Source organism: Sus scrofa, unplaced genomic scaffold, assembly GCF_000003025.6.
Source record: "Sus scrofa isolate TJ Tabasco breed Duroc unplaced genomic scaffold, Sscrofa11.1 Contig1431, whole genome shotgun sequence".
Lineage (NCBI taxonomy): Eukaryota > Metazoa > Chordata > Mammalia > Artiodactyla > Suidae > Sus > Sus scrofa.
In genome coordinates, this window is record NW_018084874.1 from 510,373 (window position 1) to 526,544 (window position 16,172).

Here is a 16,172-nt window from a genome sequence, read left to right on the forward strand (position 1 = left end):
GGGAGTTTGGGGTTGGTGGATGCAAACTGTTACATTTGGAATGGATGGGCAGCACAGGAACCTGTGTATGCCTGGGTCACTTTGCTGTGCAATAGAAATTGCAGAAACATTATAAATCAACTAAACGTTAATAATAAAAAGGTGCCAAAAATAAAAAATAAAAAAGAAGTAAGCTGACATGTAAAGCCCTGGAGAGAAAGGACTTATCAAGGATGGTTGGGGAAATAGGGGAAGAGAGAGAGGGAGAGGGAAAAAAAAAAAAAAAAAAAAGCAAACACAGCCTCCAGACAATCATGGAAGAAAGGGTTTTGGAGGCTGGTTGCTCAACCAGGGGTCCTGTACCTGATCCGTGCACCAGTACCAGAGGGACGGAATTGACATTCCAAAGAGGATCCCAGGCCACGGGAGATCAGACGTCAGTGGGTCTCGGAAAATATGGAAGGCATCTTCCCGGGGCAGCCCGCAGCTGCTGTTCCCACTCCGGTTGCTAGCCAGGGCCAAGAAGTATTTCTCCTTCAGGCCTTCCATCCCACCAACGGCAGCAAAACCTGGAATTCAGAGGAAGCCCAAGTTGGCCAGGAATTCCAGCTGATCCACAGCAAGTAATAAGGGGATGGTTGGACATGGGTATCCAAGAACGTTAGTTGCCTTAAAGGGTCTTCACTTTTTTTTTTTTTTGATGCGTTTGGTAATGACCTTGGAATGCGTCTCAGAACCATATTTCTAAATACCTAACACAAGAGTTCCCATCGTGGCTCAGTGGTTAACGAATCTGACTAGGAACCATGAGGTTGCAGGTTTGATCCCTGAGCTTGCTCAGTGGGTTAAGGATCCGGCGTTGCTGTGAGCTGTGGTGTAGGTTGCAGACGCGGCTCAGATCCCGCATTGCTGTGGCTCTGGCGTAGGCCAGTGGCTGCGGCTCCGATTTGACCCCTAGCCTGGGAACCTCCATATGCTGCGGGAGTGGCCCAAGAAACAGCAAAAAGACAAAAAAAAAAAAAAAAAAAAACCTAACACAAAATACATAGACTGTAAAGGAAGCCAATTATGTTGAAAGGTACTCGCTGAAACAAAATCTCTGACCAGGTAATTTATTTATTTGCTTCATTAAATAGTAAGACCCAGCAGTGGGTCTGATAACAAGTTAAAGTAATTAAATGACATCATAGGTCAGCAGTAACAGTAAAAATATTGGGATGAAAACATGGGGCATGTGTTTTGGTAACCAAGTCACAGCTATTTCTAATACTCCTGTGGTTTGTAATTTACACTAATAACTGAAAAGGAGTTCCCGTCCTGATGCAGCAGAAACGAATCCGACTAGGAGCCATAAGGTTGAGGGTTTGATCCCTGCCCTTGCTCAGTGGGTTAAGGATCTGGCGTTGCCATGAGCTGTGGTGTAGGTCGCAGAACCGGCTCAGATCTGGCATTGCTATGGCTGTGGTGTAGGCTGGCAGCAACAGCTCCGATTCCACCCCTAGCCTGGGAACCTCTATGTGCAGCAGGTGTGGCCCTAAAAAAAAAAATTGAAAAACGCTAAATTTTTGAGTGTATAAGCAATGAGATCTTGCTGTATAGCACAGAGAACTATATCTAGTCACTTTCGATGAACACGATGGAGGAGAATGTGAGAAAAAGAATGTATGTTTATATATATACATAAGACCAGGTCACTTTGCTGTACAGCAGAAATTGACAGAACATTGTAAATCAACTATAATAGAAAAAGTAGAAATCTTACAAAATAAATAGAAAAAAAAGAAAAAATGCTAAATTTCAGGGATAGTTTTTTTTTTTTTTTTTTGCCTTTTTGCCTTTTCTAGGGCCGCTTCCCATAGCAAATGGAGGTTCCCAGGCTAGGGGTGGAATCAGAGCTGTAGCTGCCAGCCTACGCCAGAGCCACAGCAATGTGGGATCCGAGCTGCGACTGCAACCACAGCTCACGGCAACGCCAGATCGTTAACCCACGAGCAAGGCCAGAGATCGAACCCTCAACCTCATGGTTCCTAGTCGGATTCGTTAACCACTGCACCATGACGGGAACTCCAGGGATGGCTACTTGAGACTAGAGATGGATTTCTTTCTCATTTAAGAGTAACAAAACCCCTGAATTCTGTCCATGGACCCCCTGCCCTCAGGAAGCATCCTTTCACCTCTGAACGTCTCAGCTACTCCATTAATGATATCATGAGTGGGCCAAGTAATTTATGGCCTTGAGCAAGTCACTTCTCAGTCTGAAATTCCATTTCCTCACCTGTGGGTGGGTTCATGTAATGCCAGCCTCAAAGGGCTGGAGCAAGGATTAAGTGAGATAATGCCCATAAAACATACAGCCTCTGGCACAAAGGTAGGTCATTCTTAAAAAATAATAAAGTACTCTAGTTTGGGGGTAATTTGTTTCTTTTCATTAACTGAAAAAAGCGGATGCCCCAAATAATGTTGTTTTCACGTGATGGCTTTCCAGAAGGCTTTTTTTTTTTTTTTTAATGGGAGAGAAGGGGTTGGTGTTACCACTTATGTAGAAATTATAGGTAGCCTGGAGCCTGGCTCATCTTTGCTGAAGATTGTGGCTACTGGGGGAGAAATATCATGATGATACATTCTTGTCGTGCTTTATTTCCCTGAAGAATTATTTTGTGTTAGTGGGGTGGGGGGGGTGTAGGTAGGTTTTATCAATAATTGGACCCGCCCATCTGAGCGTGTAAAAGATAGGCATACAGATAATAGCAGGTAGAAAGACTACAAAAAGAATCACCCCAGAGAGTTCCCGTTGTGGCTCAGTGGGTTAAGAACCCAACTAATATCCATAATGATGCAGGTTCAATCCCTGGCCTTGCTCAGTGAGTTAAGAATCTGGTGTTGCTACAAGCTGCTGTGTGGGTCACAGATGCGGCTCAGGTCCAGTGTTGCTGTGGCTGTGGGGTAGGCCTCAGCTGCAGCTCTGATTCAACCCCTATCCTGGGAACTTCCATATGCTGCAGGTGCGGCCCTAAAAAAAGAAAAAAAAATTATCCCAGGAGGGGTGAAAATAAAATAGGCAATGCATTTTAATGCGTAAACTTTAATGTGCCTATGAGTTACTTGGGAACCATGAAAAGCTGCATTCTGACTGGCAAGTCTGCTGGGGGGCCTGCAATCCTGCCCTTCTAATGGGCTCCCAGTTGACACTGATGCTGCTGGGCCATAGACCACAGTCTGAGCAGCACCCGTATAGGAGACATCTGGTACCAAGTGAAATTTGAAATTTTTTTTTTTTTGGTCTTTTTAGGGCCACCCTCTTGGCATATGGAAGTTCCCAGGCTACGGGTCAAACTGGAGCTGCAGCTGCCAGCCTATGCCACAGCCATAGCAACTTGGGATCCAAGCCTCGTCTGTGACCCACACCACAGCTCACAGCACGCCAGATCCTTAATTCACTGAGGAAGGCCAGGGATTGAACCCACATCCTCACGGATACTCTTTGGGTGGTTACTGCTGAGCCACAATGGGAACTCTGAATATTACTCTTTTTTTTTTTTCTTTTTGCCATTTCTTGGGCCACTCCTGCAGCATATGGAGGATCCCAGGCTGGGGGTCTAATCGGAGCTGTAGCCACTGGCCTACGCCAGAGCCACAGCAACGCGGGATCCGAGCCACGTCTGCGACCTACACCACAGCTCACGGCAACACGGATCCTTAACCCACTGAGCAAGGGCAGGGATCAAACCTGCAACCTCATGGTTCCTAGTCGGATTCGTTAACCACTGTGCCACGACAGGAACTCCTGAATATTACTCTTGATTTCAGTCACTTTAATAAGCTCTGTTCAAGATTAGATTTTTCAGTTTCTCTTGCTTCTTCCCCCTAGGCAAGCTAGATAATCTGCCTGTAATAAAAATTTTGTCTCTCTTCAGTAGTACATTTTATTATTTTTTTTTATTGTATAAGTGACAAGATAGCTCTCTTTTTCTGATTCTAATGGGCTTGCTTCTAGTTTTCTTCATGCCCCTTTTTGAAGGGGTTTTGTAAACAAAGGTCCTAGTTTCTATCCATTTCTATTGAGGTCTCCTACTTTCTCTTGAGTCAAATTTAGTTATTTAGATTTTCCTAGAAAAACATGAATTTTTAAGTGAGTGTTCATATAGCTTTGTAAATTATATTCTTTTTTTTTTTTTTTTTTTGGTCTTTTTTGCCTTTTCTAGGGCTGCTCCCGCGGCATATGGAGGTTCCCAGCCACGCGGGATGCAAGCCGCGTCTGCAACCTACACCACAGCTCACAGCAATGCTGGATCCTTAACCCACTGAGCAAGGCCAGGGATCGAACCCGCAACCTCATGGTTCCTAGTTGGATTCGTTAACTACTGAGCCACAACAGGAACGCCGTAAATTATATTCTTATAATCTAAATCTTCTTCCTCTGTGCTTTTAGTTCCTTTTCTCATTCCTAATTATACTGCCTTGTTTTTCTCCATTTTCCTTGTTTTGATTTCCCCTTGTCTTTTATGGTTCTCTTCAAAGAAATAAGTGTTGGGATAATTCATTCTATAGTTTTTTCTAATTTACTTGATTAGTCTTTCATATTCGTGGATATAAATGTTTTTCTAAAAGACAGCTTTGATTAGGTATGAAATGTAATGTTCTCTCATCATCTCTAAACAGTCTGTGACGGCAGTTTTGTTTTCTGTTTTTGTTTTTGTTTTTTTCACTTTTTAGGGCTGCACCTGGGGCATATGGAAGTTCCCAGGCTAGAGGTCCAATCAGAGCTGTAGCTGCCAGCCTACACCACAGCTTCAGCAACTCTGGATCCGAGCTGTGTCTGCAACCTACACCACAGCTCATGGCAACTCTGGATTCTTGACCCACTGAGCGAGACAAGGGATCAAATCCAAGTCCTCATGGATACTAGCCAGGTTCATTTCTGCTGTGCCACAACGGGAACTCCCATGTGGTGGCAGTTTTCATTTCCTCTTCGATCCAAGCACTATTGAGACAGCTTTAAAATTCCGAAGTAATTAGATCTATCTTAATTTACGCATTTCCTAATGAATTTGACTTTTTTGGTTTTGCATAGGTAAAATAATGTATTCTGATCAATATTTACATGCATGTATTCGCAAACTTTAATGTTTTTAATGATTCATTTTTTTATAAGGTTTAATTTTAATTTTAATTTATTTATTTATTTTTGTCTTTTTGCCTTTTCTTGAGCCGCTCCCACGGCATATGCAGGTTCCCAGGCTAGGGGTCTAATCAGAGCTGTAGTCACTGGCCTACGCCAGAGCCACAGCAACTCAGGATCCGAGCCGCGTCTGTGACCTACACCACAGCTCACAGCAACGCCAGATCTTTAACCCACTGAGCAAGGCCAGGGATCGAACCCGCAACCTCATGGTTCCTGGTCAGATTTGTTAACCACTGCGCCACGACGGGAACTCCATGATTCATTTTTGCAGATGGTTCTGAGAAAAATCTATACTATTTTGGGAAAATAGTATACTATTATGGGGAAAATCTATACTATTATGAGAATGTTTATTCATTTATATAATTTATAATTTCCAAAAACTTATTTGTGTTTTGTCTTCTTATTCTCTCATGTGTTAGAGTCCTTGTATACCATTTTGGTTTCTATCTATAACAACTTTTGCATATCTTGCTGCAATGATATTTAATACACATTATATCTTCGTTGTAAGTTTGCTATCTTTTCGTATAAAATGTTTTTCCCTCTGTTTATTTATTTATTTATTTTTATTTATTTTTATTTTTTTGTCTTTTTGCTATTTCTTGGGCCCCTCCCACGGCATATGCAGGTTCCCAGGCTAGGGGTCGAATCGGAGCTGTAGCCACCGGCCTACGCCAGAGCCACAGCAACGCGGGATCCGAGCCTCGTCTACAACCTACACTGCAAGCAGCTCACGGCAACGCCTGATCGTTAACCCACTGAGCAAGGCCAGGGATTGAACCGGCAACCTCATGGTTCCTAGTCGGATTCGTTAACCACTGCGCCACGAAGGGAACTCTTTTCCCTCTGTTTAATGCTTTTTGCCTCATTTTATACTTTCCTTTACATGTGCCACCTACCAATTATAAAAAGGTTAATTTTTAACCCAAACTATAATCCTTGAGTTTTGTTGAGAAATAAACAATATATAAGTAAAAGAATAATAGCACAAATAGCCATGTACCCACCACAGAGATTGACAATTGCTAAAAAAGCCCTGAGTTTAATCCCTTTTTTATGTGAACTGTAATAATTGACCTGCTTACTCTTGCTTTGCATTCTATTTTATTCTCTCTTTCTCATTATGATTCCTTGCTATTTCTTTTAAGAAAGAAACACACTGTAATTCCCATTGTGCCTCAGCAGTAACGAATCCGACTAGTATCCATGAGGATGTGGGTTCAATCCTTGGCCTTGATCAGTGGGTTAAGGATCAGGCACTGTGGTGAGCTGTGGTGCAGGTCACAGATGTGGCTCAGATCCCTCATCGATGTGGCTATGGTATAGGCTGGCAGCCGCAGCTCCAATTTGACCCCTAGCCTGGGAACCTCCATGTGCTGCGGATGCAGCCCTAAAAAGCAAAAAAAAAGAAAAAAAAAGGAATTACGATACACTTCTCAAAAGCTATGCATGCCAGGAGACAATAGAGTCGCATCATAAAAGTGCTGAGAAATATAAATAACACAGAATATTATACCCATTGAAAATTCATGTAGAGATACGGCTATTTCTGTTTATCTGTACCATCTTAGTAAAGTCATGTATAATAAAATCATAATGAGAAATCTGTTCGGAGTTTCATATTTGTGTACATTTTGCTATAGAAACTTATCAAAAGCTTTATTTAACATCAAAATAAATTATATGAAATAGTGCACAAAAAAATGGAGAAATAGTCATGTTTCCAGAAAAACAAAAATCAAGAGAGTTCATTACCAGAAGAGGTACACTCACAAGAAATAAAGAAATGAAGATATTCAGAAATCATTAAAACGAAGGTGAGTAAAAAGACTTTTTGTCTTTTTAACCTCTCTAAAAGATAACAGACTATCTAAAGCTAAACTTGGTATAGTGTTTATAGCATATGTAAATGTATAGCAGCAATAACACAAAAGACAGGAAAGAGGATTTGGGAGTGTAATATTATAAGGTACTTAAATTATAAACAAAGCACTGTATTATTTGAAGGTAGACTGAAATGAATATTATAAGCCCTAGGGCCAGAACTGAAATAATTTTTAAGAAATGATAAATGGAAGCAGAGGACAAATGGAAAAAATAGACAATAACTGGCAAATTGGTAGATTTGAATCAAACTCTGTCAATAATAATATGAATGGATTTGATCTAAAGATCCAAATTAAAAGATAGAGATAGATTAAATTAAAAACATGACCCATCTATATGATGTCTACAAGAAACCCACTTTAAATATAAAACATAGATGGGTTAAGAGTAAAATGATAGAAAAATATATACCATTTAAACTTTAATCAAGAGGGGAGTTCCCATTGTGGTGCAGCAGAAATGAATTCGCTTAATATCCATGAGGATGCAGGTTCAATCCCTGGCCCCGCTCAGTGGGTTAAGGATCTGGCATTGCCACGAGCTGCAGTATAATTTGCAGACATGGCTGTGGTGTAGGCTGGCAGCTGTAGCTCTGATTCGACCCCTAGCCTGCAAAATTCCATATGCCACAGAGGTAGCCCAAAAAAGACAAAAAGTAAACAAATGCTAATCAAGGGAAAGCTAGAGAGACTATATTAATATTAGACAAATTAGGAGTTCCCGTCGTGGCGCAGTGGTTAACGAATCCGACTAGGAACCATGAGGTTGCGGGTTCGGTCCCTGCCCTTGCTCAGTGGGTTAATGATCCGGCGTTGCCGTGAGCTGTGGTGTAGGTCGCAGACATGGCTCGGATCTGGTGTTGCTGTGGCTCTGGCGTAGGCTGGTGGCTACAGCTCCGATGCGACCCCTAGCCTGGGAACCTCCATATGCCGCAGGAGCGGCCCAAGAAATAGCAACAATAACAACAACAACAACAAAAAGACAAAAGATAATATTAGACAAATTAGACTCCAGAACAAAGAATATGACCAAGAGGGACATCACATAATGATAAAGAAGTCAATTCACCAATAACACAGAAATATCCTAAAAAGAGAAATAAGTCAACAACTATAGTTGGAAATCTCAACACCCCTTTTTTGTGGTTGATAGAAAAAATAGATGAAAACATTACTAAAGATAAAGAAGAGTTACCCAACACTATGAACCAAGTTGACCTAATTGACATTTAAACACTATACCCAACAACACGTGGAATGTTTATCAAAGTAGGCAAAATTTCTGGCCATAAAACAAACCTCAACAAACTTATAAGGAATAATCTTACAAAATATGTTCTGTGATTATAACGGAATTAAGGTAAAATCAGTAACAGAGATGTATCTGAAAAATCTCCAAATATTTTAAAAATAAGGTGTCCCTCTTTGCTAAATATATTATATATAAAAAGCCCCAAAGATTGCATGAAAAATAGTTAGAACTAATAAATCAATTCAGTAAAGTTGCAGAATACAAAATCAATATACAAATATCAACAAATAATATACCAACAACAAACTATTAGAAAGATAAATAAAACAGTACTGGCACACACCTGAAACATATATATGTATGCTATATATGTAACAAGGATTTACGGTATAGCACAGGGAACTATGTTCAATAACCTACAATATAAAAGAATCTGAAATATATATTAGTATATATACAACTGAATCACTTTGCTATACACATGAAACTAACAAAAACATTGTCAATCGAACATACCTCAAAAAGAAAACAATACAATTTACAACTGCATCAAAATGAATAAAATACATGTGAATAAATCCAATCAAGGAGGTGAAAGATCTGTACACCATAAACTGTGAGTAACAACGATGAGAGAAATTGAAGAAGACATAAATAATGGACAGATACTCCATTCATATGAATTGGAAGATTGATATCACTAAAATGTCCATACTACCCAATGTGATATACACATGCAATGCAATCACTATCAACATTCCAATGGCATTTTTCATAGAAATAGAAAAAAAATCCTAATAGTCACATGGAACCACAAAAGACCCTGAGTAGCCAAAGAAATCTTAAGAAAGAAGAACAAAACTGGAGATCTCACAGGACTTGGTTTCAAACCATATTACAAAACTATAGTAATCAAAACGGTATGGTATTAGGCTAGAAACAGTCATGTAGATCAATGGAACAGAATTGAAAGCACAGAAATAAAACCATGCAGATATGGTCAATTCATCTTCAACCTTTGAAAACCTCTAGATACCTTGGGATAAATCCTACTATATAGAGCAGAATAATGAAGGTTGTTGATGGTTGATCTGTAATCTCTCTCCTGTCTGATTGCAATAAATTAAGTAATAGAACTTTCCCAAATGAGACCCCATGTTTTAGGGAGAAAGATTAGGAAGTTTGGCTAAGAAAAACAGCCCATGTGAAGATTTATCTTTTGGCTTTCTTGCCTCTAAAACCTGAAAGTGTTGTGAGTCACTTTTGTGGCACTGGGAGGGTCAAAGTTTGCTATTTATGATAGCAACCATCCAAACATTTATGCAGTGAAGCTGGACAGATGTCCTTTGTATATTTACTGCTCATCTGTGTTTTTCCTCTTTATATGTACCAGTGAAATTTTTCTTCTTCACTAGGGTCCAAAACATTTCCTCTTAAGGCTAATACGAAGAAAGTCTTGTTGCTGTTCTTATTGTGAAATCAATTTATTATTCCACGATTATTTCTTTGAATTTTTGTTTGAAAGGTAAAAGTGGCACATACACAACATTCAAACTCTGCAGAAAGACACCATGTTCAGGTGAAATTCTTGCCTATCCTCTTTGACCCTTGCCCCTAGTCCTTCCCCACAAAAGTTTTTACCATGTTACCTCCCCGCCCCCATTATTAGCAGGCAGTAGAATGGGGAAGGGTAAAAAATGTGAAGTCAGTCTGCCTGGGTTTGAATGCTGGCTTTGAATCCTAGCTTTGTGACATGGGGCAAGTTTTTTTTAACAATTGGTGCCTTAATTTTCTCATCTCCAAAAGGGGTAATAATAATACTCATATCATTGGGTTTTTATGAACATTAAATGAGATAGAATATCTGGATCACACGTTTTAATGGCTAAGTTTTAACTTTTAATTTTGAGATAAGTATAGACATACAGAAGAGTTGTCAAAGTAATATAGGGGATTCCCATACACTTTTCACCTGTATAACATAAACAGAGTATAGTTCTGAAAACTAAGAAATAAAACATGGTCACATTGTTATTAACTATACTGTGTGTTCATATGGCACCTATAATGTTCATTTTCTCTCCTGGGATTCAATCCGGGATCCACACTGTTTATTGTGTCTCCTTAGTTTCATCCTCTCTGTGTCGTCCCTCAGCCTTTCCTTATTTTTCATGCCCTTGACACTGTTGAAAAATGTTGGTCTTTGTGTTTTGTAAAATGTCCCTCCATTTGGGTTTGTCTGATGTTTACTCACGATGAAGCTGAGGTTATAGATTTTGGCAAGAATGGCACAGAGGTGATGCCATGTCCTTCCCAGCACATGATGTCACGTGCTACACATTGATACATCTGATTACTGATATTAACCATGATCACTTAGTTAGAGTGGTGTGTGCCACATTTCTCCACTGTAAAGTGGCTCTATTTCCCTCTGTATTTAATAAATATTTTTAAAAATATTTTGGACACCTTTATAATGAACTATTTTGGACATGATACTCTGAGACCAAGCAAATAGCCTATTTCTTCATAAACTCTCTTGTACTAACCTCATTATTTATCATTTGATCTTGCCTGTAGCAATCATTACTGTGGCATTCTCTTTTTGTTGTTCTTCTTATGGCACATCTGTGGCATAGAGAAGTTTCCAGGCTAGAGGTTGAATTGGAGCTGTAGCTGCTGGCCTACGCCACAGCCACAGCAATGCTGGATCTGAGTTGCATCTTGTGGCAACACCAGATCCTGAGCCAGGCCAGGGATTGAACCCACATTCGCAAGGATACTATGTTGAATTCTTAACCTGCTGAGTTACAGCAGGAACTCCTTTCTGCTTTCTGATGGTGATATGCTATTTCCCTCACTCCATCTGCTCTTATTAATTGAAATTTTCCCACAAGGAAGAAAAGGGCCCCTTTTGACCCCTTTTATTTTTTTTATTTCATGATTTATCCATATCAATACAGAAAGGGCTATTCATCTTTGCTTGATAAGCATGGTTCTCTTCCAGCTAAAATAACCACGCCTCAAGCAGGAATTCCCAGCTGGCTATGAAAGCAGGTGTCCTTGCTTGAGAGAGGTGCTGTCATCCACCCAAATGACACTGGGACCCCACTTACTGTAGCCCATCAGGGTAAGTGCTCCTATAAGCATGATCAGAGTCTGTAGAGCATCTGTGTAGATCACAGCAGCCAGGCCACCTGGTGGGGAGAGGAACATTGAATAAGGGGCAGGTACTTGGATGGAGAGGAGTTACTTTCGGTGGCACAGAGGATCTGGGGAGACTTTGTGTTCTTCGTTTGCAAAAATGGCCACACTATCTCCTTCCCATTTGCAATGTGGTTTTGCTGCGCCTTTCATGTGGCAGAGCTCTCTACCTCTTCAATATCGCTTAGCCAAAGGACTTGCTTTGACCAACAGAATATGGTGGCTGTGATACTCTGCACCTCCAAGCTTCAGCCATGAGGGGCGCTGCAGCTCCTGCTCTTGTTCTTATGTTGCCCCGAGACCACCATGCTTCATTGAGAAGCCCATTCTAACCTTGCGGAGCATGATGGCCCATGGAGGGAAAGCCCGGATGAAGCTAAGCCAACCACCAGCCATTTGAGCGAGGCTGTTTTGTTCCAACCAGCTGTCTCAGCTGCCCTCTAACTAGAATTCAACCAAGCCAAGTGAGACCAGCAGAAGACCCACCCAGGCAACCCATGGAATGAATTGGGGTGGAGGGGATATAAAACATTAAGTCCCTAAATTCATGGGGGGTGAGTTACAGTCTTTTTTTTTTTTTTTTCTTTTTTGGGCTGCATGTGGCATATGGAAGTTCCCAGGCTAGGGGTCAAATCAGAGCTACAGTTGCCAGCCTATGCCACAGCTCACCGCAATGTCAGACCATTAATCCACTGAGCAAGGACAGGATCGAACCTGCATCCTTGTGGATACTAGTCGGGTTCATTTCTGCTGAACCACAAGGGGAACTCCCCAGAGTAATTTCTTTTCTTTTCTTTTCTCCTTTCTTTCCTTTCCTTTCCTTTCCTTCCCTCTTCTCTTCTCTTCTTTTCTTTTTCTTTTTTTTAATTTTCTTTGTCTTTTGTCTTTTTAGGGCCACACCCATTGCATATGGAGGTTCCCAGGCTAGGGGTCTAATCAGAGATATAGCTGGCAGCCTACACCACAGCCTTAGCAAAGCAGGATCTGAGACAAGTCTTTGAACTATACCACAGCTCATGGCAACACTGGATCTTTAACCCACTGAGTGAGGCCAGGGATCAAACCTGCATCCTTATGGATACTAGTCAGATTGGTTTGCTACGATGGGAACTCCCCCAGAGTAATTTGTAATTGACATAGGAAGTGACGTTTGGCCCGTGGTCTCCAAGCTCTGAACACATGTTTTTTTAATATTGGAAAAAGGATGTATGTGAGTACTAGGTATTTAGAGTCTAATAGGCTTCCCAAACAGGGTCACAGTGGTTGGCCTCAAAGATTCATATTGGTTTCTCCACCTCGAAAAAGGTAGCAAATCCATTGGCATCTAGTCAAAGCAATATTTTCAGTCTCTTCCCAATCTTTCCTTCCTTCCTTTTTCCCTGCAGAGAAGGGACACTTATCTGATATAAACATATTTACACATGAGTAAGGTCACGGTCCAATTTTTATTTATTTATTTTTTGCTTTTTAGGGCTGAACCTCCAGCATATGGAAGTTCCCAGGCTAGGGGTCGAATCAGAGCTGCAGCTGCCATGCTACACCACAGCCACAGCACTGCAAGACCTGAGCCACATCTGTGACCCACACCAAGGCTCACAGCTACGCCGGATCCTTAACCCACTGATTGAGGCCAGGGATGGAACCTGCATCCTCATGGATTCTAGTTGGGTTTGTTTACACTGAGCTGCAGCAGGAACTCCCTGTCCAATTTTTTTTTAAATTCATGCAGGTATGGAGTTTTCTTGTGATTCCTCCTTCCTTGGCCCAGCAATAGGGTCCCCTTAAACAGAGAGAAACCAATCAACTATACTTTAATTTAAAATTTTTTTTCTTTTAAATGGAGGGAAACCTGGCTTTGCACTGGCCCCAACTCTCTGCTGATCCCTTTCTAGCAGGGAATCAGCTGGAGTATGGTGAGATCCTGAAGTTTGGTGCCACTGAAACCCAATCTCATTTCTTTCTTTTTGTCTTTCTTTCTTTTTTTTTTTTTTTAAGGCCGCACCTGCAGCCTATGGAAGTTCCCAGGCTAGGGGTCAAATCTGAGCTGTAGCTGCCAGCCTACACCACAGCCACAACAAGGCGGGATCCAAGACACGTCTGCGACCTACACCACAGCTGATGGCGACACCAGATTCTTAACCCACCAAGCAAGGCCAGGGATGGAACCCGCATCCTCATGGATACTAGTTGGGTTCATTAACCAATGAGCTCTGATGGGAACTCCAGAGAAATCATTATCTTAATGGATTGAGGGTTCATGAAGACATGGTTTTAACACACAGGCACATCAGAAGATGGGCCACGACCCCTGCCCACTACCTCTCCAAGCATCCCCCCTGCTCAGTCATACCTGCAATGGTATATAGAGCTGTGATGGCCAACAGCCCAACTATGGCCAGGTACAGATTCAGGTGCAAAGACTGCTGAATAAAGATGGCACCTGCATACATGTCCACCTGGAGAGACATAAAGTTGATGAGTGAATGAATGAATGAATAACATTTTAGCATAGTTTCTCCAGGATGGGGCCCTTGCCTAGATTTTGGCAAACACAGAAGCATCATATATTAACCTTTCTTTTCTCTTTTTCTTTTTTCTCTTTATTTTTTGCTTTTTTTTTTTTTTTTTTGGTCTTTTTGCCTTCTCTAGGGCCGCTCCCGTGGCATATGGAGGTTCCCAGGTTAGGGGTCTCATCGGAGCTGTAGCCTCTGGCCTACACCAGAGCCACAGCCACGTGGGATCCGAGCCGCATCTGCAACCTGCACCACAGCTCACAGCAACGCCTGATCCTTCACTCACTGACACGGCCAGGGATTGAACCTGCAACTTCATGGTTCCTAGTCAGATTCATTAACCACTGCACCACGATGGGAACTCCCTTTCCCTCCCCCCCCCTTTTTCTTTTTGCTTTTTAGGGCTGTGCCTGAGGTGTACGGATGTTCCCAGGCCAGGAGTCAAATCAGAACTGCAGCTGCCAACTACATCACAACTCATGGCAACACCAGATTCTTAACACACCGAGTGAAGCCAGGGATGGAACCCACATCTTCAGGGATACTAGTCGGGTTCATAACTGACTGAACCACAGTGGAAACTCCTATCGTCCTTTCTTTGTTCATCTCTTCCCAGATGGGGGTCTCGCATGCCAGCCCTATGGGGGGAGTTCTCCCATGGAAGCCCTATGGGCAATTATGATGCTTGAGACCCTTCCCTGGGCTAATACCAGCTCTTCAACAGTCTTTCTGCTTCTATGCTTGGTCTTCCTATGCTCCGTTCTCCATACTACAGCTTTTACCAAATACCATCATGATTATCTCAACTTCTCCTCCTCAGTAAAACGCTTCTGTGGCTCCCTACTGCGCCCAAGGTAATGTCTAACTCAGCTAGAGCTGCGTGCCAGGCCCTTCTTGGTTGGCCTGCTCCTTGACTGTCTTTCCTTTACTCATGCCATGCTCCCGGTCCTCCGGGTATGGGGAAATGCACCCTGTTTCCTTAACAAGTCATGTTTATTCAGGCTTCCAAACTTTTGCCTATTCCGTCCATCCCTCAGGAAGGCCCGTCTCCCCCACCCGTCCCGTGTTTTCTCTAACTGGCAAACTCCTCCCCAGATGCCACTTCCCTCGGGAAGGCTTCCCCACTTCTGCAGCTTCCTGCCAGCAGGACACTGACACTTGTCTTTCTATGTCTGTCTTTCCCATCTGCAGGTGGCGTGGAATTGAACAGAATGGCTCTGCCCTCTTCTCCCCGCCTCCCCCAGCTCCAGATGGAAGAGAGAATAGCGTCAGTGTGAGTCAGGCTGACTGGCACATCCTGGACTGGCACCTGCCCTTGGCCACTTTCCAGGAGATCTGCCCATCCAAAGGTCAGGGAGGGCTATCAGTACATATGCTGAATAGCTTATGACTGTCTGATCCCAAGAGGGAGAAGACAGACCTGCCCGAGGGCTCTCGGAATCCCGTTCAGTGGTGGGCACCATCCCGAGTTACTGAGAAGCAGCTTTGGCAGGAGTGGGGTGTCCTACCCTCTACCTTTTCTCTATCCTTCCTCTGCCCCTGCTCACCCCTTCCTCCCCCCCACCCCCGCCGCCGCCATCTTCCTCAAACCTTCCAGAAGCTTCCTCCATAGGAGAAAGTGGGTGGGGAGGAGACACACCAGCAACGGGCTGTCACTGAACTCTCACCAGGCTGAGACCCCACCTTACCGAGATCTTGGTGAAGATGTAGATAAACAGGTAGAGCACGGCCAAGGTGATGGGGATCCTGCTGCCGCCAAAGCGTTTCCTTAGGTATTCCGGCATCGTGGTGACCTGGGGACCAGAGCTGAGCTTTCGCCACCCAACAGCCTAGCCCTCCCCTCCCTCCTGCTCCCCACACTCTGGGCACAGACAGTCTTCTTGGGATTCTCAGTGGAAGACTTAAGAGGGAAGAGAACATGGGGACAAAGGGGTGGTGTGAAGAGGAACTGGGGTTCAGAGGTATGCACCCAACCCTCACAGATTCCAAATGTATACCCATCCCAGTTTTTGCTGTCTCCCATATTATTAATGACTTAATATTTTTCTTTAAACCAATTCACGTTTATATTTCCATAAATGTATCTAAAAAGAAATCTTCAAATCACCACTATAAATGGAAAATCAAGCCCCAGGGATTTTTATCTACACTGA

General features: G+C 42.6%; 1 protein-coding gene across 6 annotated transcripts in view; it reads right to left on the minus strand.

The window, feature by feature from the left end:
* SLC5A11 (solute carrier family 5 (sodium/glucose cotransporter), member 11) overlaps window positions 1–16,172 on the minus strand; it is a 79,869-nt gene that overhangs the window by 33,968 nt on the left and 29,729 nt on the right. For 5 of the 6 annotated variants that reach the window (XR_002340998.1, XM_021081311.1, XM_021081314.1 and 2 more), the window contains 4 exon segments: window positions 15,708–15,812; window positions 13,857–13,962; window positions 11,419–11,499; window positions 343–548 (listed from right to left, as the gene is read on the minus strand). Coding sequence is in view for 5 of the 6 variants with exons in the window: in XM_021081311.1 (XP_020936970.1) it covers window positions 343–548; window positions 11,419–11,499; window positions 13,857–13,962; window positions 15,708–15,812 (498 nt within the window). In the remaining variant the exon portion in view is untranslated. 6 annotated transcript variants of the gene reach the window in all.